Source organism: Dama dama, chromosome 28 (genome assembly GCF_033118175.1).
Source record: "Dama dama isolate Ldn47 chromosome 28, ASM3311817v1, whole genome shotgun sequence".
NCBI classification, from domain to species: domain Eukaryota; kingdom Metazoa; phylum Chordata; class Mammalia; order Artiodactyla; family Cervidae; genus Dama; species Dama dama.
Genome location: NC_083708.1, coordinates 19077704 through 19098737, shown reverse-complemented (window position 1 = coordinate 19098737; position 21034 = coordinate 19077704). Strand labels below are relative to the sequence as shown.

At 38.3% G+C, this 21034-nt stretch overlaps 1 protein-coding gene across 2 annotated transcripts in view; it reads left to right on the top strand.

Moving 5' to 3' along the window:
- The window catches only part of LCA5 (lebercilin LCA5), a 58701-nt gene extending 39162 nt beyond the window's left edge, over positions 1–19539 (top strand). For both annotated transcript variants that reach the window (XM_061131499.1, XM_061131500.1), the window contains exons 4-8: positions 11953–12090; positions 13026–13122; positions 13850–13992; positions 16213–16345; positions 16708–19539. In XM_061131499.1, the coding sequence (XP_060987482.1) occupies positions 11953–12090; positions 13026–13122; positions 13850–13992; positions 16213–16345; positions 16708–17567 (1371 nt within the window). In that variant the 3' untranslated portion in view covers positions 17568–19539. The remainder of the gene's footprint in view (positions 1–11952; positions 12091–13025; positions 13123–13849; positions 13993–16212; positions 16346–16707) is intronic.
- The last annotated feature ends 1495 nt before the right edge of the window (positions 19540–21034 follow it).

Genomic DNA, 21034 nt, shown 5'->3' with positions numbered 1-21034 from the left:
GTATGCCACAGTCCATGGGGCCACAAAGAGTCAGATATGACTTAGCAACTGAATAACAACAAATGATTTTAAAATTTCTATTACTTCTATAGTTATATGCCCCATTTTTATTCCTAATACGGTTAATATGTTCCTCTTCTTCTTGATAAAGCTTGCCAAAAAATGTAGCATGTATGGAAGCTGTGTTATTTATAGGTTCAGAATTAAAAAACTAAAATTGGTTCAGGTTTGTTTTACCTTTCTGGTGATTGTTTTGGTTTTTTTACATTAAATAAAAAATCCTCTCTCTCTAATGCTTTTGTCTTAAAGCCTCTTTAATCTACACTACTTTTAGTTTTTTTTCTTTTGCCTAATATATTTTTTCCTTTACTTTCATCTTTTTTTTGTGTTAATGTTTTAATCTCTGTGCTTGTACAATATTTGACTAGATTAATTTTTAAAATGAATCCAGCATAAGAATATTTTGTTCCATATTTATTTACTACATTTGTTGGCATTACTGAGATAGATAGATCTACATGGGTTATTTTTTTAAAACAAAGTTATTATCACCTTTTCTCTGCTTCTTTTTTTTTTTTCATCCTGCCTCTTACTCTTTACCCTGCCTTTGCATTGATTTCAGAATGACAGTTTCTACTACTCTTCTTTTAAAGTTTAGCCTCGAATTTTTAAGATAATCTGTATTTGAATTAAGGGAGTCTAAAGTCTTACTCCTTGGAAGGAAAGTTATGAACAACCTAGATAGCATATTAAAGAGCAGAGACATTACTTTGCCAACAAAGGTCCGTCTGGTCAAGGCTATGGTTTTTCCAGTGGTCATATATGGATGTGAGAGTTGGACTGTGAAGAAAGCTGAGCACTGAAAAATTAATGGTTTTGAAGTGTGGTGTTGGCGAAGACTCTTGAGAGTCCGTTGGACTGCAAGGAGATCCAACCAGTCCATCCTAAAGGAGATCAGTCCTGGGTGTTCATTGGAAGGACTGATGCTGAGGCTGAAATTCCAGTACTTTGGCCACCTAATGCGAAGAGTTGACTCACTGGAAAAGACCCTGATGCTGGGAGGGATTGGGGGCAGGAGGAGAAGGGGACTACAGAGGATGAGATGGCTGAATGGCATCACTGACTCGATGGACATGGGTTTGAGTAAACTCCGGGAGTTGGTGATGGATAGGGAGGCCTGGGGTGCTGTGATTCATGGGGTCGCAAAGAGCCAGACAGGACTGAGCGGCTGAACTGAACTGAACTGAAAGTCTTAATACCTGTGTTTTTTCAAATTCTATCAGGACAGTGGAACATTTTCTCTAGTCTCATGTCATCATATTATTATTGTCTGTTTTAATTTACCTTATTTTAAAATTCCTCAATTCTTTAATCATTTTTATGAGGTTTACAGTTAGTTTCTTGGCACATTGTTATTACTTGCATATCACTATTATTCATTATCATCCACCTTTCCTTCAGGGTTTACTTTCTTTCTTATCCTTTTGGTCATCCTTTCAATGAGGACTTTTGAGTAGTTAATTTTCTAGTCTTTCTATATAATTTATCTTCATTCTTGAATGACAGTTTTACTGAGTCTTGGATTCTAGGTTGACAGTTACTATCATTTAGAATTTGATTTTCTCTTTTAACCTCCAGTAGATTTTTAAACATTTTGTTTGAGTTCAGTGGTTTCTTGTTTTGCCTCTAAGGTATCTAAAGGTATACTTATTTAAATTAACTTTTAATATGGGGATAATTTTAAGGTCATAGAAAGTTGCAAATATATACGTAGTTCTAACAACACTCTCATACTCTTTACCCAGATTCACCTTTTGTTAACATTTGCCCCATTTGTCTTATGTACACATATTCTTTCTCTGTCTTGTGTGAACACAAACATACATGTGCACATACATACACATGTACTTTTTTTTTCAATATTTGAAAGAAAGTTCTATGTGTTTCCTCAGTTGCTTAGTTGTGTCCGACCCTTCGTAATCCTATGAACTGTAACCTGCTGGGCTCCGCTGCCCATGGCATTCCCCAGGCAAGAATACTGGCATGGATTGCATTTCCTACTTCAGGGGATCTTCCCAACCCAGGGATCAAACCTACGTCTCCAGCATTGGCAGGCAGATTCTTTACCACTGCACCACCTGGCAAGCTCCTGAAAGTTCTATACCTATGCTTTTTTCCTCTAAATGCATTGTTTTTATTTCCTAGGAGTAAGGATATGTCCTTGTATAAACATAGTACAATTATGATATAAATTTACATTTATAAAATAATATTCTAGAATCTCTCCACAATATATTGGTTTTTTTCAGTTGATGTAATAATGTCTTTTATACCACTTTACTGCTGTAGTACAAGATTCAATCTAGAGTCAAGTATTGTGTTGGTTGTCCAGATATCTTTAGCCTCCTGTAATCTGGAACATTTCCTCATACTTTTGTAATCTCTTTTACGACATTCACATTTTAAAAATTTTAGTTCCCTGACCAGGGATTGAACTCATGTCCCCTGATTGGAAGGCAGTCTTAACCACTGGATCTTAACCACTGGGAAGTCTCAACATTCATGTTTTTGAAGAATATGGTACCCCATCCCTTTTCATTTAATAGAATATTGTTAATTTGCATTTCTCTGATGTTTTCTTATTAGACTGAGGTTTTTGTATTCTTCTCCAGAATACTGAATAACTGATGTGATATTTCCTTGTTAAGCTATCACAGCTGGAGGTACATGATATTCACCTATCCTTTACTGTTGATGTTAATTTTAATCACCTTGCCAATGTATTGTTTGATAAAATTACTATTTTTCTTCAGTGAAACGAAGAAGCAATCTGTGGTGAGCCACTTGGGATGTATAAATCTTTTTCCCCATTAAAATTTAACATCCACTGATGATTCTTTCATAATTCAGTCTTTATCATGATGGTTTTCCAGCTCTAATCTCTCTTTTTATATCTTCAGTTCTGGAAAATTTGTAGCATTTTTGTTTTGTTTTTAATATTGTTTTTCCCCATTTTGTCATTATATTCTAAATTCCTATTCAGTTCAGTTCAGTCACTCAGTCGTGTCCGACTCCTTGCAACCCCATGAACCACAGCACACCAGGTCTCCCTGTCCATCACCAACTCCCGGAGTCCACCCAAACCCATGTCCATCGAGTCAATGATGCCATCCAACCATAAAACTGTTTATAAAGAATATGGATGGTCAATAAATATACAAATTAACTTCAGGATTATTAATCCAGGAAATACAAATTACAATAGTAATATTCTGTTTTTTGCTGGTCCACAGATTTTAAAATGTCAGTATCTAGTCATTCCAAGAATATAGTAAAGTAAAGGCTTCTAGACTTTTGAAGAGAATGTAATTGTTACAGTCTTTCCAGAGGGCATTTTGGTAATGCTTTTCAAAAGCTTTAAAATCATATAAATGGGTCCTTGGCTAAGAGGAGACTCTGCCTTGGGCCCACCGGTGTAATAAACTGCACTCCACTATCTGCATTGTCCTGAGTGAGTTTGTTTCCCGGAAAGCGTGGCTATGACATTTGGCGCATTGGCCGGGAAACTCCTCACTTTGAGGAGACAGGTCTCATTTGAGGCCACCCCGAGGCTTTGTAGCTTGAATCTCCTAGAGGGGGGAAGGTGCCTCGCCCCTCTGGAAGGATTCTGCTTCTCAACGCCCGGACCTTTCACGTCAGCAGGTAGTGGACGGCAGCAGGGGAACTGAGCGCTCAGGTGAGGAGGAACCCACCCGGCAGGGTGGAAGAGGGGGCCTGATCACCCCCCTGGGAGGGACTAGAAGGAGCGGGGACCCACAGGAGCCTGGAATAGGCAGGCGGCGATTGCTTGGTACACAGGTCGACGAGTGTGCTAGGGTTTAGGAAGGAAATTTGTGAAGGTCATTTAGGAGGTGTGTCCACGCCGTCTTGGGGAAAATTATTACCAAGCGAGCGCCAGGGGATTTTTAGGATAGGAAACTGGTCCTTGTATGCTCGTATTCTGCCCTCCCCCAGGAGGTGTCCTGTCTGCTGTGAAATTCTTGACCCCCTCGGAATTGTTAGGCTAGAAGGAGGGGGATACAGAAGTGAGTATGAATTGGCTTTTCCGGAGATGGCCTGGGACATGGGATATTTAACCCATCTGTGTTTTCATTCGCACCTGATCAAGCCCACCAAGGCAGAATGGACTTTAAGGGAGAAACAGTCTTGGACCATGTGATGTTCTGGTTCAGCTATGCTGACTGGCAGGTGAAGACACGCCGATCCCCCTTCTCCCTCTGGGGTCTGGCAGGTAAGGCTCTTCTCACCCCAATTAGGAAGGAGGCAGAATGGCAATTTAAGTGTCACTGAGTGGAAATATCAGAAGTACATAGGGTACTGAGAACTTCGTGGACAGAACGAAAAGGAAAAGTAGAAGAAGGTCCAAGAAGTTAAAGTTGCAGGTATTGTCCCTTGATCCATCACACCAGAGCAAAGAAGGCATACCACGCTGACCCGGAGGACGCCAAGTGGACCACCCAGAAGGACCCCACTGACCCACGGGAAACCAAGATCATTCTGAGGAGGAAGAAGAAAACTAGGTCCCAGACGAGCCCTCTACAGGATGGAGCTGGGTAAACGACTCCTGCTGCTCGGCCTCACCAATGCAATTCTGAACTTGGGTATGTGGGGCTATGCCCCTGTCAGTAATAGACAGACTCCCCTGGTGGGTATCGTCACTCCGTTATGGGGACTTTAACAACAGAAAGGACCTTTCCTGTCTCTCACCAACCATAACCTTTCTTTGCCCTCTGGTGTTAGAAGAAGCCATCAGTGGGCCAGGGACATAGGGTTACATTTAACATGAACACCAGCCTTATGGAGATAACAAAGGCTTATACCTCATATATGAGAATTAAGGAGGAAAAGGGCTCCCTTACAAAAGGGGGACAGGCCTCCCGGTGCCTTGAGCAATACTTCCAGGTCTGGGATGAATATTTCTGGATGACTCCTGAGAAAGGACAGTTGATTGCTCCTGCTACTATTTGCTGGGAACAAAAAGAACAGAAAGTTGGATTTGGAGACCATCCCCTAGACCCAAAAGAATTGTTATTTGTCCCCTGAACAAAGTAAACAAATCTTGGAAGTTACCTATCACCCCAATCAGTCTGCTCAGTGGCCCGGTTCCGACTGGAAATATAATCCTGGAATCCGCTGGGTAGCCCCCAATGGGACCCAGTGGCTCTGTGGGCTTAACTTATGGCCATGGTTACCAGTTGGCTGGGTGCCGTGTTGCACATTAGGATTTGCTTTCGCCCACGGCAGAATTAAGCCTAGCCTACACCAGCCTCCAGTAAACCTGCCTTATCTGCATGCAAGATGGACACGATCTGTGTTCCAATGGTATGACTATCTTGCTGCCTTGTTTATACCCTCTGTAGGGACAACGGATATCATGGTTAAGGTAGAGGCCTTGACTAATTTCATTAAACAGGCCCTCTTAGACGGTACTAAAGCCATTCAAGCTTTGAACGAAGAACAGATTCAGATGAGGAAGGCAGTAATTCAAAATAGGATGGCATTAGACATACTCACAGCAGCCCAAGGAGGGACTTTGGTGAATGGTGTGTACATCCCTGACCTGTCTGAAGATGTATCTGCTGCCTTGGAGGATATGCAAAATCAAGTGAAAGCCATGTCTAATGAACTGTTGTTATAGTAATCTTGATCATACTGCTTTGTGGGCCCTGCTTCCTACAATGCCTTGTGAATTTTGTAACCCAGAGGTTGATAGCATTCTCTCATGTGGGTGGCAGGAGGGCTAAGGTACAATATATCTCATAAATGATGCTCGTTATGGAAACTAAGAGCATCAAGAGGGGGGAATGAAGAAGGAATTCATAGGGCCTGGACTCCATCTCAGGCCTGTCTATGCTGATCGTGCGCGGCCACCTCTCCAGTGGACTCTGAACTCTGTGCTTAGCGCCTGTGGGAATGACAAGAGAAGGATAAGACCCCCCTCTGGGCAGGGGAATCTTGAAGAAGAGAAAACAGACACTAATCACCCCTGCCTCCGGACACTATCTATCAGAATGTAAGCACAGGCTTATCAGTTATTAACTATTTGGAATGTAACTGCGGGCTTATTGATTATTGACTGTTTGAACACATAACACGTGAATGATGGGGTTATTGTAGTTGTATTTACCCTTCCTTTGTTTATGTAAGTCTCAAGGGAATTGGGGTAGTGGGTTTGGACACGTACACATGGGGTATAAAAGATTTTCACAAATGCTGGTCGGGGTCCTTGGCTAAGAGGAGACTCTGCCTTGGGCCCGCCGGTGTAATAAACTGCACTCCACTAAAAAAAAAAAATAAAATCATATAAATATCAATCCAGAAACTTCATTTCTTTACATTTACCCTGAGGAAGTAATATAAAACTAAGTTGAAATGTGATATAATAGGATGTCCACCATAGGAGATATTGAAAACGGTTGGATATTAAGAAGCAGAATATGGTTAAATAAATTATGATAATTTATTGTAGAATAAATTTGGCAGTGTTATCTCCTCTTCAGTTTTTTGGAATAGTTTGAGAAGGATAGGTATAAGTTCTTTACATGTTTGGTAGATTTCCCCCATGAAGCCATCTGGGCCTGGACTTTTGTTTTCTGGGTATTGTTTTTATTTAATTATGAATTTTTAATTAAAAATTCTATTTTACTTCTAGTGATTGGTCTATTTAAATTGCCTGTTTCTGCTTGACTCAGACTTGGCAGACTGTGTGCTTCTAGAAATTTGTCCATTTCTACCAGATTGTCCAGTTTGTTGACATATAACTATTCATAGTATTTTCTTATGATTTTTTGTATCTCTTTCTGTTGGTTGTTATTTATCATTTTTCATTGCTTATTTACTCGAGTCCTCTTTCTTTTCTTTTTGATGAGCCCGGTTAAAGGTTTATCAATTTTATCTTAAAAAAAAAAAAAAAAAAAAAAAGCCCTTGTTTTCATTTGATCTTTTCTACTGTTTCTTTTAAATCTTTATTTCCTCTCTGATTTTTATTATTTCCTTCCTTTTGATGACTTTGGCCTTTGTTCTTTCTATTATTTATTAAGGTGGTAAGTTAGGTTGTTTGAGATATTTCTTGCTCTTGAGGAAGGCCCATATCACTATGAACTTTCCTCTAAGGGTTCCTTTTGGTATATTTTGGAAAGTTGTATTTTCATTATCATTTCTCTCTAGGTATTTCTGATTTCCTCTTTGATTTTATCATTGACCCATTGTTTTTTTTTTTATTAGTATTAATATGTTATTTAATCTCTATATGTTCCTTAGCTACTTTTCTTTCTGTAGTTGATTTCTAGTTTCATACTGTTGTGGTTGGAAAAGATGCTTGAAATAATTTCTGTCTTAAATTTGTCGAGGCTTATTTTGTGATTTTGGTATGTGATCTATACTGGAAGACATTCCATGTGCATATGATATGAATGTGTATTCTGCTTTTTTTTGCATGTAGCTTCATGTAGGTATCAATTAAGATTAATTGGACTGTTCTGTCATTTAAGGTCCCTGTGCCTTTTTGGTTTTCAGTCTTGATTATCTGCCCATTGATGTCAGTAGGATGCTAACATCTCATACTATTGTTGTATTATTATCAGTTTCGCTCTTTATGTTTGTTACTATCTGCTTTATATGTTTAGGTGCTCTTGTATTGGGTGTGTATACATTAACAAGTGTGAAGTGAAGTGAAGTGAAGTCGCTCAGTCGTGTCCGACTCTTTGAGACCTCATGGACTGTAGCCTACCAGGATCCTCAGTCCACGGGATTTTCCAGGCAAGAATACTGGAGTGGGTTGCCATTTCCTTCTCCAGGGGATCTTCCCGACCCAGGGATCGAACCCGGGTCTCCCGCATTGTAGGCAGACGCTTTACCGTCTGAGCTATCAGTAATACCCTCTTATTAAATTGATCCTTTTATCATTATACAAGGCCTTCCTTGCCTTCATTATAGTTTTTATTTTAAAGGGTGATGTGATTTTGTGTGAGTATTCCTACCCATACTTTGTCATTTTTATTTGCATGAAACATCTTTTTCCATATTCTTACACACTTGTGTGTCTTCAGCCCTGAAATGAGTCTCATACAGACAGCATATTTAAGGGTCTTGGTTTTTGTTTTTAAATCCAGTTAGCCACCTATGTCTTTTGACCAGAGCATTTAGTCCATTGACATTTAAAGTAGTTATTAACAGGTATGTACTTACTGCCATTTTATTGCTTGTTTTCTGGTTGTGGCTACCATGGGGTTCATATATGTTGACTCATAATTACATCTACTTGTTTTAAACTTGGGTAATCTTAAATGTTTGAACTTAAATGTTCAAACACGTTCTGAAAGATCTACCTTTTTAAGCTGCATAACCCACATTTTGTGTATTTGATATCACATTTTACATCTTCCTGCTTATTCCTTAACTGTTTTAGTTATAGCTGCTTTTCTACGTTTTTCATCTTTTAATCTACATACTGCCTTTCCTACAGGGATTTTCTTACTTCATTTCAATTTACACTAGACCCTCAACATTTCCTTAGGGTAGTTTTTCGTATGTTGAATTTTTTAACTTTTGGTTGTCTGACAAGTTGTTTATCACTTCTATTCTAAATGATAAATATCTTTCAGAGCAGAATATCGTAGGTTACAGGTTTTTCCCTTTGACTATATCATGTCACTCACTTCTAGCCTGCAGAGTTTCTGCAGAGAAATCAGCTGATAGCCTTATGGGGACTCCTTTCTTCTTTGCATATGACTCTTCTCTTCTCTTACTGCCTTTATAATTGTCTCTTTAACTTTTACCGTTTTATTGTATGTCTTGGTGTAGGTCTGTTTGGGTTCATCTTGTTTGGAACCCTCTGTGCTTTATCTGAATATCTGTTTCCTCCTTCAGGTTTGGGAAGTTTTCAGCCATAATTTCCTGGAATGAGATGGGACTTCTCTCTGTGCAGTGGCTGTCACCTCTTTATCAGGATGGGGTCTGATCCCAAGTTGCCAGAGCAGAAGCCTTCCTGTCAGGCTCAAGCTGCCTCCGTTCCCTTTAAGCATGTGCGTTTCTCTCTCCCAGCACCAGGGCCTTTGCCCCCGAGCAGGAGTGCTGAAGCCGGTGGGGCCTGTTCACAGACAGAGGTTCAGCGCGCTGCTCAGACAGGTAGTCTGTGGCTCCTTTAGATGCAACCCACGGTAGAGTCTTCTCCCTGGTCGTGGCCATCCCATACCCAGTGCCACGCTGTGGCAGGGACTGAGGAGGGATGGAGCATTTGCTTGGCTTTGGCTGGGCACACAGTGAAATAGTTTCAGGAAACCCAGAAACCAGCCAGACCTCTCCTCAGAGGCACGGCAGGACCCCCTCACAGCTGATCACTGTCCCCAGTCTCCACTTGCCTCCACCGGGGGGGAGGAGCCTGTGTGGTTTCTCTGTGTTTGTGTGGCAGGGGAGATTGAGGTGTGGTACAGTGGCTGCTCCCAGAAACATGTCCTGTTTCTGGGCACCGCTTTAAAAAATGCCAAAAATGGCTGCTGCAGACCCACCTGGACCCTGCCCCAGGACTCTGCCGCCTCTGTGTCCCAAGGTTGAGTCTTTTCCCTGATCCTGGCTACCCCAGATTCATTACTGCATGGTGGCTCAGAGTGAGCGGGGCTTGACTGTTCACTTGGCTTGAGCTGGGGCCTGGAGGGACGTGGTTGTGAGAAACCAGGTAGGTGCTAGAGTGGACCTTTCTCCACCCTGCTTCAGAGGCAGGCCAGTGTTCATGTGCTGCTCTTTAGTGGAGTCCAGGGTTCCCCAGCCTTTCCATCTGTCCAAGCAGTCCAGGGTGCTTCTCTCCTCCACTAAGACCCCGGGACTGGGACCCCAGTCTGTGGCTCAACACACTTACTCCTCATGCAGTTTCTCATTTCCTGAGTTCTCGCCCAGAAGCACAAGTCCCTACCCAATCACTTTTCTTTCATTCCTCTTTACCTGTGTATCTTCCTTACAGCCTTGGTTGCACAGTCCTTTTTTCAGTTTCTAGTTAGTTTTCAGTGAGAATTACTCCATTTGTAGACGTATTTTTGATGTGTTCATTAGCACAGGTGAGCTCCATGTCCCCTTAACTCCACCATCTTGATCTCCTTTCTTCCATGTTGGGAATTTGATTACTGATTCAGTCTCTTTACTTATTATTAGCCTATTCACATCTTATGTTTCTTCCTGATTCATTCTTGGTAGGTTGTGTGTTTCATTTTTTCTAGGTTATGTAAATTTTTAGCACATAATTGTTCATACTAGTCACTTATGATTCAGAGCATTTCTGTAGTATTGGCTGTAATCGCTCCTCTTTCATTTCCAATTCTTTTTTCCTTAGTCCAAGGTAAGGGTTTGTCAGTTTTGTTTATCTTTTCAAAGAACCAGTTCTTAGTTTCATTGATCCTTTCTGTTGTTTTCCTGGTCTCTATTTCAGTTACTTCCACTTTCATCTTTATTGTTTCCTTCCTTTCGCTAATTTTGGTCTTATTCTTTAGCTCCTCAGAGTAAAGTTAGGTTGCTTATTTGAGATCTTTCTAATTTATAAATATATGCATTGATGCTCTAAACTTTGAATTTTCACTGCCTCCCACAAGATTTGGTATGTTGTGTTTAATATTTCCAATTTTGTTGGTTTTAAGATAATTTTTTAAATTTCCCTTTTGATTTCTTTTTTGACCTAGTGGTTGTTTAGAAGTGTGTTCTTTTATTTCCATATTTATAAATCTTTTCACTTTCTTCTTGTTGATTGATAGCACTAGAGGTAAAGAACCTACCTGTCAGTTCAGAAGACATAAGAGACAAGGGTTCAGCCCCTGGGTCGGGAAGATCCCCTGAGGAAGGCCTGGCAACCCACTCCAGTATTCTTGCCTGGAGAATCCCATGGACAAAGGAGCCTCGAGGGCTACAGTCCATAGGGTCACAAAGAGGGTCAGACACAAGTGAAGTGACTTAGCACAAGCACACTGGCATAAGTGATCAGAAAAGATAGTTGGTATGATTTCATTCTTCTTAAATTTGCTAAGATTTGTTTTGTGATCAGTATAATCAGTCTTGGAGACTGTTTCATGTGTACTCGAGGAGAATAAGTATTCTGCTGCTGTTGGATGTAGTGTTCTATATATATCTGTTATTTCATTTGTTCTAAAGTGTGGTTCCAACATTTCCTTGTTGATTTTCTGTTTGGACAGTCTTTCCATTGCTGATAGGTGGTATTGAAGTTTCCTGCTGTTACAGTATTGTCCTTGGTTTCTCCCTTAAGATCTATCAGTATTTGCTTAATATGTTTCAGTGTTTGGGTGTTGAGAGTATATGTTACAATTGTTATGTCTTCTTATGTATTGACTACTTTATCATTGACCTTTGATTTTTGTTACCTTTTTTGGCTTGGGGTTTATTTTACCTAATACAAGTAAAACTATGCCACCTTCTTCTGTTTCTGTTTGCTTAAAATACCATATTCCATCCTTTCACTTTTTTCTTGTATGTCTTTTGAGCTGAAATAAATAAAAACTGGGATGCTGCTCTCTGCACCTTTAATAGTGCTGTGTAATTTTACACAGCAGTCTCAGTTTCTATTTGCTAAACAATGGTTCCCAAAGCCAGTGTTCCTCATCACATCCTTTAGCTGTCTTTTGCTTTCAATTTAAATGATTATCCATGTACTCTTCATGCAGCATTTATGTATAAATCGTGAAAAACAAATGAAAGTGAAATAATAGGCTAAATATCTTTCTAAAGTGTTGATAAATCTATATTCCATTTCATTGTATATTTATGAATACTAAGCACAGTCTAATTTGTGTGTCTTGTTAGGTACCACAAAAAATGTCATTTTGACACTATGTGCAGTATTTTACTGTTGAATTATTTTTTAAATGTTTTTTCTATGTATTTATATACATATCATAGCAACTATCAAGAAACCTTGAGCTAAGTAGTAACAGTTTCCAACGACAGTTGCTTGCTGAAAGGAAAAGGGCATGTGAGGCTCATGATGAAAATAAACTTCTTCAAAAAGAACTACAAGGACTATATGACAAATTAAAGGTAAGCATTTTATTTTAAATTGCATCATTTTTCCCTATGATATATATTAGATGAAGACTCAATATTTTAACACTGTTATCATTTATATTTGGAACTTTGATACAATATCATTTATAAAATTCTCATATTTTTGACACTTATAAAGAAAATATTTATTAATATAATCACTGTAACTAAAAATGAGACATTAGATTCACTAATGTAGATAGCAGTGCTACAACTGAAAAAAGTTATAGAATCCTGGAAGAAAAATTATGGGTCTAGAGTCTTTCTGTGTTGCATTGGTTGAATAATCTAATGTTCTTCCTCATATAACCCCATGATTGATTATTTTTAAAGTTGTTTCAAATAATGCCCTTTTTTTCCATAGTATTTAGAGAAAACATTCAAATTATTTAATTTTGTTGAAGTAGATGTTCTTAATTCTATCCAGAAGTCACTGATGGGTTGACATGCTGTACAACTTAAAGCATTTATGCATTATCTTTCATAGAATTTTCATTTTGTTAATCAAATTTTCAGAGAGAGAAAGTGTTAGCTACAAAATGGTGAAGAACACTTGTGTTTAAAAAAATGGTCTAATTTTTAACTCATCATTAATTTGGAACCCAAATTTGAGAGATGCTAATTAAATTCTTTGTCTCTGAGGCTAGGCCTATAAGTCAGTTGAAAACAATAGGAGTGGGTAGAAAAAGACTTCTGCCTTATTCTGATTTTCTTGACTGCTAGTGTGTATTGGATTTTTAATGGAGAATCATTGGTCTACCCTAACCTAAATGCCCTAAAAGCATTCCTTTCTGTAGTTGGTAGTTACAAAGGGAAGCTGGACTTAGGTGTATTCCAGTTTGATGAGGAAAATACCACTGGACAAGATGAGGATTTTAATTTTAAACTGAAACTCTATACATTCTTAATTATATTGGGTTTGTTTTTAGGAAAAGGAGAGAGAACTGGACATAAAAAACATATATTCTAATCATCTGCCAAAGACTTCTCCAAAGAAAGAAAAAGAATTTACATCAAGAAAAAATGGTATAGTAGTTATTATTGTTGAAAGACATATTGCAGTTTTTATTATTAATAAAATAAATTAATTTTTAGGGAGAAGGAAGATGAGGGGAAAGAACTTTATTGAAATAAATTTAAATTCCCTTATAGGTACTTTTCAGAAATCTTTCACTTTCTCAGTTTTTTCCCTTGAGGTCACTGAAATTATTTTTTACATGATTAAAATTTTTTTATTACAAGTTTTTTTTTAATCTTTTATGAAAAAATAAAAGCATACCCTAAATGGGAGATTATAGTATAATGAACCTTTATTTTTGGATTACCTACCTTTTAACAGTTATACATTTAACTAATTTTATTTCATCTAGTTTGTCTACTTTTTTTCTACCTTAGAGGAAATCCCAGCTGTTGCTCATTTCACTCATAAATACTTTGGTGTTTTTATGCACATCCATACTTTTTATAAAAAAAACAAAAGTGTAGATTTCCTTCTTTTCTGAATTCCAAAAAGTTAAAAACATAAACTTTCTAAAAATAGGATTTATTTTTAGAAATAGGATTTATTCCTCAGAATTGCCTTCAAGTCACAAAATTGCCAGCAAATCCTACAAATAAAAAAGTAGTAATAGTGAGTAGTCATGGAGCTGAGAAACATGAGTTATCTCATGTAGAGCATGAACATATACCAGTTGAATTCCATATATCTTAGCACTGTACAATTAGAAAAATTCTTTTATAATTTTCATGGTAGCTGCATGCCAGAGTGATTTTACAAACCAGTGTACAAAAGGAGTACAAACCAGTGAAGACTTCAAGCTGGAGGAATATCCTATAACACCACAGACAGTTATGTGTTATGAAAACAAAAGGGAAGAACCCGAACGTCTTTCTTTGGTGAGTTTAGCAATATGATTAGGTACTAAACTCTAGATGTGAAGTATTCCTAAATACACAATATCAAACATTTAAAAATTTCAACAATGAAGCGAGTGCTGTAGCTGTATAAATATGCAACTAGCCTTTTACAAGGAAAAAGATAACATCTGTGCATTTTATTAAACTCCTTTGGATTGACTGTCAGTTAACACTATCTTTCAGGGGCTTCAGAAAGGTTGTACTTTCTGGGCTGGAGAAAGAAGAAAAGTTTTTAAGTGTCTTACCTTTTATGCCTCTTAACAGATAGTCTCTAAAAATCCTTCTTGCTTTTGTGTTTAATAGCAAACTATAGTAGCTTTCAAATGATTTGTCAGAATTTGACTATATCTTTTTGGCCTCCTGCATAAAAGACTTTTATAGGTTAGATGAATGTTGAACAAAGTAATTGCAGTAGAATCTGACTTTATATCATTCAAATTAGAGTGGCATTGAGGAGCTCTGTGTTGGATCCTCATTAAAAAGGATTCATTGAGTACTGAAAGGTCCTTTTCTCTAATAGGGTTTTGTCTTTGGTGTTTACAGTTGAGGTCTCTTCCTGTGGTATAAAACAGAAAGGATGGACTAAATTAGTTCCTGTGTGTACTCCAGTTTTTTCCTTTATTTCATTTTGTTTTACAGTTTAAAAAAGTTATTGTATCTCTGTGTTTCTGCCTATATTTGAATATCATTGAAACTGTGTGTGCATGCAAAGTCAACGTGTCCAACTTAGCGACCCCATGGACTGTAGCCCACCAGGCTCTTCTGTCCATGGGATTCTCCAGGCAGGAATGCTGGAGTGGGTTGCCGTGCCCTTCTCCAGGGGATCTTCCCAGCCCAGGGATCAAACTCGCGTCTCTTACGTCTCCTGCATTGGCAGTTGGGTTCTTTACAACTAGCGCCACCTGGAAAGCCCATCATTGAGACTAGATCATATTAATTTATTTTTAAAGGTAAACTGTAGAATACCAAAGTAATTCTTAATTTTAGAAAGGTTAAAAAAAAAATTGCTCTTTTTAAGAGTCAGCACAAGCAGCAGCGATCTAGTATGGTGAAAGAGAGGATGTGGCCTTGGAGTTAGTGCTGCTTTTTAATTAAATTATGATTCTAACATTTTAGTGACTTGTATGACTTCTTGGAACATCAGTTTCCTAATCTTTAAAACAAGGAGGGTTACCCTTCAGGTCTGTGGTAGTAACTAATCAAGAAGCTTATCCTGTAACTTTAAGGGGTCCCAGCAGATGGGAGCTGTTACTATTGGAAAGAGACCCAGAATACAGTGGCTCAAGCAAGATTCAAGATGCTTTCTCTGGTAGTAAACTGAAGGTCAGGGGATAGTCCAGGATAGGCAGAAACGTTTGTTCCATGGTAGCCATTCTTTGCCTGTTTTTCAGTCGTAAAGAGTGTAACCTCATCTGTGTGGTTGGAATTGGCTTATGACACCTGGGAGAAGGAGGAATAAGGAAGTGGAGGGCAAGCAGTTTTTGTTTAAATAAATGTGGTCAGAAGTTGCATACATACTTCCACTCACATTCCACTAGTCCTGTCTAGCTTCAGCGGAAGACTAGCAAATGAGACCTCCAGTTAGGGAGCCCTATGTGCTGCTGAAACTCAAGGGATTCTGTAACTAAAAGGAAGAGGGAGGAAATGGATACTAGGGGACAGTTCTTTCTTCTGCCTGCCCACTAATTATATATTCTACTTTTATTAAGAAAAATCACACACACATGTGAAAGGGACCATAAGAAACAATACATTTTAAGTTTACATTTTTAATTGATTTTAAATGTTATGAGATTTACTAACTGGAGGCCTTGGGCATAGTATAAACTTGAAAGATTGAGTGTGTCACTTGGGCCTTTAATAGTTGATGAATAAATAGCCTTTTCTTGTTAACTGAATTCATCAGATTTTGTTGTGAAATGTATGAAGTAAGGGTACTTTAGAATTTTATGTAGGATATTGGTTCTGATATGTCTTCCAAATGCCTCTTTAAAGATTTTAACTAAAGTAAGAATTTTATGTGCTTGTGAAAATCTTCCAAAGGCAGTAACTTGTGGCTTGCTGCTTTAGAAATGGAAAATTTGCTTTAACTTCTAACTTAGTTGGAATATGCTTAATGGGAGATAAATTTATAATACTTACTTTTCCCCCTTTTCCGGCATGTGAACTTGCATTTTTTAAAAAAAAAACACATAATAGGATCTGGAATCACAAGAGAGAGATAATTTTGGAGAAGCTGGGATCCTAAACCCAACTGTGGAAAGAGAAGACAAATTTGCTAAAGATCAAGGACTCCGTGTTGTGAAACAGGATGTTGAGAAGCTGGAGAATGGTAAGAGTTTAAGCAAATGATGAGTCAACATCCCTTGGGAAAGAATGGGTTAATATCCCCTAATATCTTCCAGCTGAACAGTGAACTGGTTATTCGGAACAAGAGAAGGTTGAGACAGTGGTAGGGGGATTCTTATCAAGAGTCACAAACATCTGAAGTTTTGAAGGAAAGAAAAAGAATGATGACTTTAAGTCTTTAAGTATATTTAAACACAGAATATCAAGTATAAAAATGAAATTTATAGTGGACTGATCATACACAAATTAGCTAAAACTGGTTTGTAAATTAAGATGAGAGTTGTTTTCTTATTTGAAAATACTGACTACTATAAAATCCCGTTTTAAAAATTTGATTTCATACAGGGTGGGAAAGAGAAGAACTTTCTAAAAAGCCAAAGGAAAAGACATCTTTGTTGGAGAGACAAGGAAAGCCAGTGTTGGAAACTGGAAGATACCAAGTGGAAATGTACCAAGTTCAGAAAATTGATAAACTGGAAGAAGAGGAAGAAGAAAGGCTAAAGAGAGAAATACTACTTGCTAAACTGAATGAAATCAACAGAGAACAAGACTCTCAGAATGTAAAATATCCTTCTCTGCCATTGCTTCCTGACTTGAAGCCAAAACTGCATTCCCCAAAGAGAAACCCCAGAACACACATGTCCTCCGGATCCTCAGAGAGATTATTTAACGGGCATCATTTGCAAGACCTCAGTCTTTCAACAACGAAAGGAGATGGTCAGAATCCAGGCCACACTCGAAGCCCAGCCTCTCCAGATGAGCTTGTGTTTGGTAGCTATGTGCCTTCGTTTGCAAAAACATCAGCGAGGTCAAATCCAGTTAGCCAAAAAAGTGACCTTTTGGATTTCTCAGGAAATAATACAGAGAAATTTAGTAAAGACAGTATAGATTCAATTACCAGACAAAAAAGAAAAGCCACCCTGATGGAACAGCTGTTTGGTACCAGTGGTAGCAGCAGCCTTTCCTCTAAAAGCAGTGACCCAAATTCTCTGGCTGCCACTAAAGAAGACTGTGACCCTCTAAATTTTCTCCCTGGGGATAAAAACAGCCGGGGTAGGGAACATAGTGATGATGATGACTTTTTCCTCAGCGAAGGAAGAAGTTTTAATCCTAGTAGACACCGATTAAGACATGCAAACAGTAAACCAACAGTAAAAGTAGTTGATTCTGCAGAAGATGAAATTGAAGAAGTAGTGCTGAGATGACTGACTAGAATGTTTTTTTCCAATTGTAATTATTAGGATATTTTAATACAGTATTTATTATGAACATTTAGGCTTTCTAATATTAAAAAGTCCTCATTAGGGATAATTTTTAGTATATAAATACAGTGAAAAGTAGCCGATACCACTAGTAGCTACACACATGTAGCTAGTTTGCCAATAAGGAAGGAGGCTCTTTTGAATGAAACCAGAAATAGAGATGTATCTTACTTTCTTTGTCCAAATAGAGATGTATCTCACTTCCTTTTTGCAAATAGGTTTTACCTCTTGAATCAACTCTATGAGGAGTTTTACTCCATTGGCATACACATTCATGTTCTGTTTTATTCCTATTATTATTGATCCTATCCTCACCGAGCTAAGTACAGTTTTCCCGCTGATGGTTGTGTGGAAATGGAGAGATGCTGTAGGGAGCTGGTGCTACTAGGAACCTCTCCACTGTGACTAAGAGTGAAGGGGGTCCCTTTCTTATACGCCAAGACTGACCTACTCTTAAGTGGAAACAGTGACAACGTGGGAATTTCCCATTCTTCTGGAGGTAACCACAGTTAAATGGTACTCATTTCGCAGTGACAGAGTCTCATACCACTTACCTACAGCTGTGCTAACTCATTAGGCTGAATTCAGAAGACGTCTTTCTGTTGGCACGAACGACGCCCTCCCTGTTCTGGCTTCCAGAGGCTCTGGTGCAGTGTAATCGGTAATTCCTCTCCTTGAACTCCTAATGCTGTCTGTATCTCAGTGACTGGTTGTGAGAGGTCATACCAAATGCACAGAATGGAAGAAATTTCACTCCACTGGAGCAAGATTTGCAACTCAATTATGATTCCAGAGTAACATAACTTGGAAATTTTAATATGTACTTTAAGATTTGAACTTACTGTCAAACCAAAGAGACAATGATCATGTGATACTTTCAACAGAAACATCTTCCACCCTACTCAGCAAAGGGAGGAGCTCCATCTGTAAAGCACTTTTCACCAAGGCTGCTTTAAAACTAGTCCTCTTAAGTCCAGTGGTATCACATGATCATTGTCTGCAGCTGCAGAGGGGTCAGGGACCTTGGATTATGCTGGGCATGATTGGTCTCTAAGAAGCAGAAATATACCAGCGGCCTAGGAGAAAGCGCAGTGCAAATGAAGAGTGGTGGGAACAAGTGTATCAGGGCAAGAATAAGTGGTGATTGGCACTTGTTCTAAAATGAACTGTTGTTTTCTAGAATTTGCTACATATTTGTTCATAGTAGGATTTCTGATGCCAGGCATACACACTGATCAGGGGATTAGAGTTACTATCTTGAGTTCTTATAAATGCTTATTATTGAATATAATTTCATAATTATCTGACAAGACTTACTGGTTAGGTCTCTAATTACAAGATGTACTACCTACATCTTCTAAATTGTGTTCCTGTTACTTACTAGGAACCGAATCTCTCAAAAGTGCTAAACTATATCAAATTTTTTTATAAAGAGATTTTTAGGTTGATATAAATAAGCATTTACTACATTATAAATCATTCTAATATATGTAAACCACAATATTTTTGTAATGCAGGTCTTGATAAAATATTATGTAATGTTAATGTTTTTCATAGCTGCTAATTTTTCAGCCAAAAGTATTCTCATTTTTAGGCTGTTTTTGTATTAAAGGCTTTTTTCTTTGAAAAGTCCTTTAGTAAAGTTTTAAATTCAGGTCATTTTAATTAGTCTCTTTTTTCTACTTGATGTTTTCCAGTCTTTTTAACTAGATGTAATAAGGCAGAATTGTTAAAATTAAATCTAAAATTAAGTTATAGACTTGAAGCATTATGGAGTTAAGCATTAAAATTGGAGATTAAAGTGTACAGAACGAGTTTTTCTTTATGAACAAACCTTAATGGATAACTTTTTTTTCTAAATGTCAAGTTAAATTTATTTGTACTCCAAACTATTGCTAATAAAAATTTAAAATATGCTGTGACTCTGTTTGAATGATACTTTCCTTAGGTCACTTAGGAAATATATAGTGGAAATAAAACCTGAAAGGTTTTTATTTCCTTATTCACCTTTTTAATTTTCCTTTTCGGTATTTTTAGTTGAAGTAGATGAATTTGCCTTAAATCAGGTTAGACAGTATGCTTAGTCTGATCAGATAATTAGTTTTAATTAATCATTTCACCCTTAATAGCTATCATAATGGCATATATTGCTCATAATATTCAAAGGTAAGGAGGATTAAACTGAACCATAAACCCACTTCGCAGCTGACTCACTGTTGTTCTGCTCCTCCTCGCCACCTCATTTTCAGACACACCTCACTTCTGCTGTCCTGGGCTGGGTGTTACTCGGGTAGAGCCCGCAAGTCGGCCTGGTGAAAAGGGGACGGGAAATTTGTGTTACTGTGACAGTGTGGACTTTCTAGGATTAAAGAAGTTACCATAAATTGTCAAGAAAGGATCTGCTCTTAAAGCTTTTCTTCCTTCTGCACAATAAGTGCCCCTTTCACATTAAAGTCCCCTTTTATATCACTTGAAAGTGCTTTTTTACTTCTGTGAAGAGCATGGCATGTATTCATTCATTAACTGAGTGCTTCCTGAGGGTGCCCTGCTCAGCATTAGGTGCCAGGAAGAGGAAGACCCTGCCGCTCCCCCAGTGTGGACGTGGAGCAAGGCCACCCCTGCCCTTTGTCCACTCCCCAGGTGTCCTTGGGTTCCTGCACTCACTGGTCGCTTATAATACTGCTTGGGCTTCCCAGGTGGTGCTAGTGGCAAAGAATCCGCCTGCTGATGCAAGAGATACAGATTCAATCCTTGGGTCGGGAAGATGCCCTTGAGTAGAAAGTGGCAACCCACTCCAGTATTCTTTCCTGGAGAATCCCATGGACAGAGGAGCCTGGTGGGCTATAGTCCATGGGGCCACAAAGAGTCAGACGTGCTATGAGGAGTAAATACTTAGGTTAAAGTTTGGCAGGGTGCCTGGTACCTGACAAATAGTAAACTTCAACTGTCGTCACAGCTATTTATAGACTTCCCTTTAGGGAATAATTAGAAAAAAATAGAGCATAGATGTGTACATGATATACTGACACTATACTTTGAGTACAATATAAGCAAAAAGAGCTTCTAAACCTCTGAATTAAGAGAAAACATCTGTACCAAATAGATCGTGCCTCTTAGGCCTGCACTTGGCATATCCCTTACTGTATTCAGCACTAACCATGCAGCGTGATTGATGAGCTGCTTCCCTAATATACAAATGAGTAGAATAGCTAAATTTTGGAAAGGTTTTCTGAAGACAGGTTTAGTGACATAAGGAGGAGTGAGAGTTAGCCTCATAAAACGACAATGAAATCCAAAAAACCCAGAACTTCAATCACTTAATGCAACGACTTGTGTACCAGAGCTCCCTCAATGTCTGTGTGTGTCCCTGGATACCGCCCTTCCCCTCTATAAGATGGGCTAATTATAGT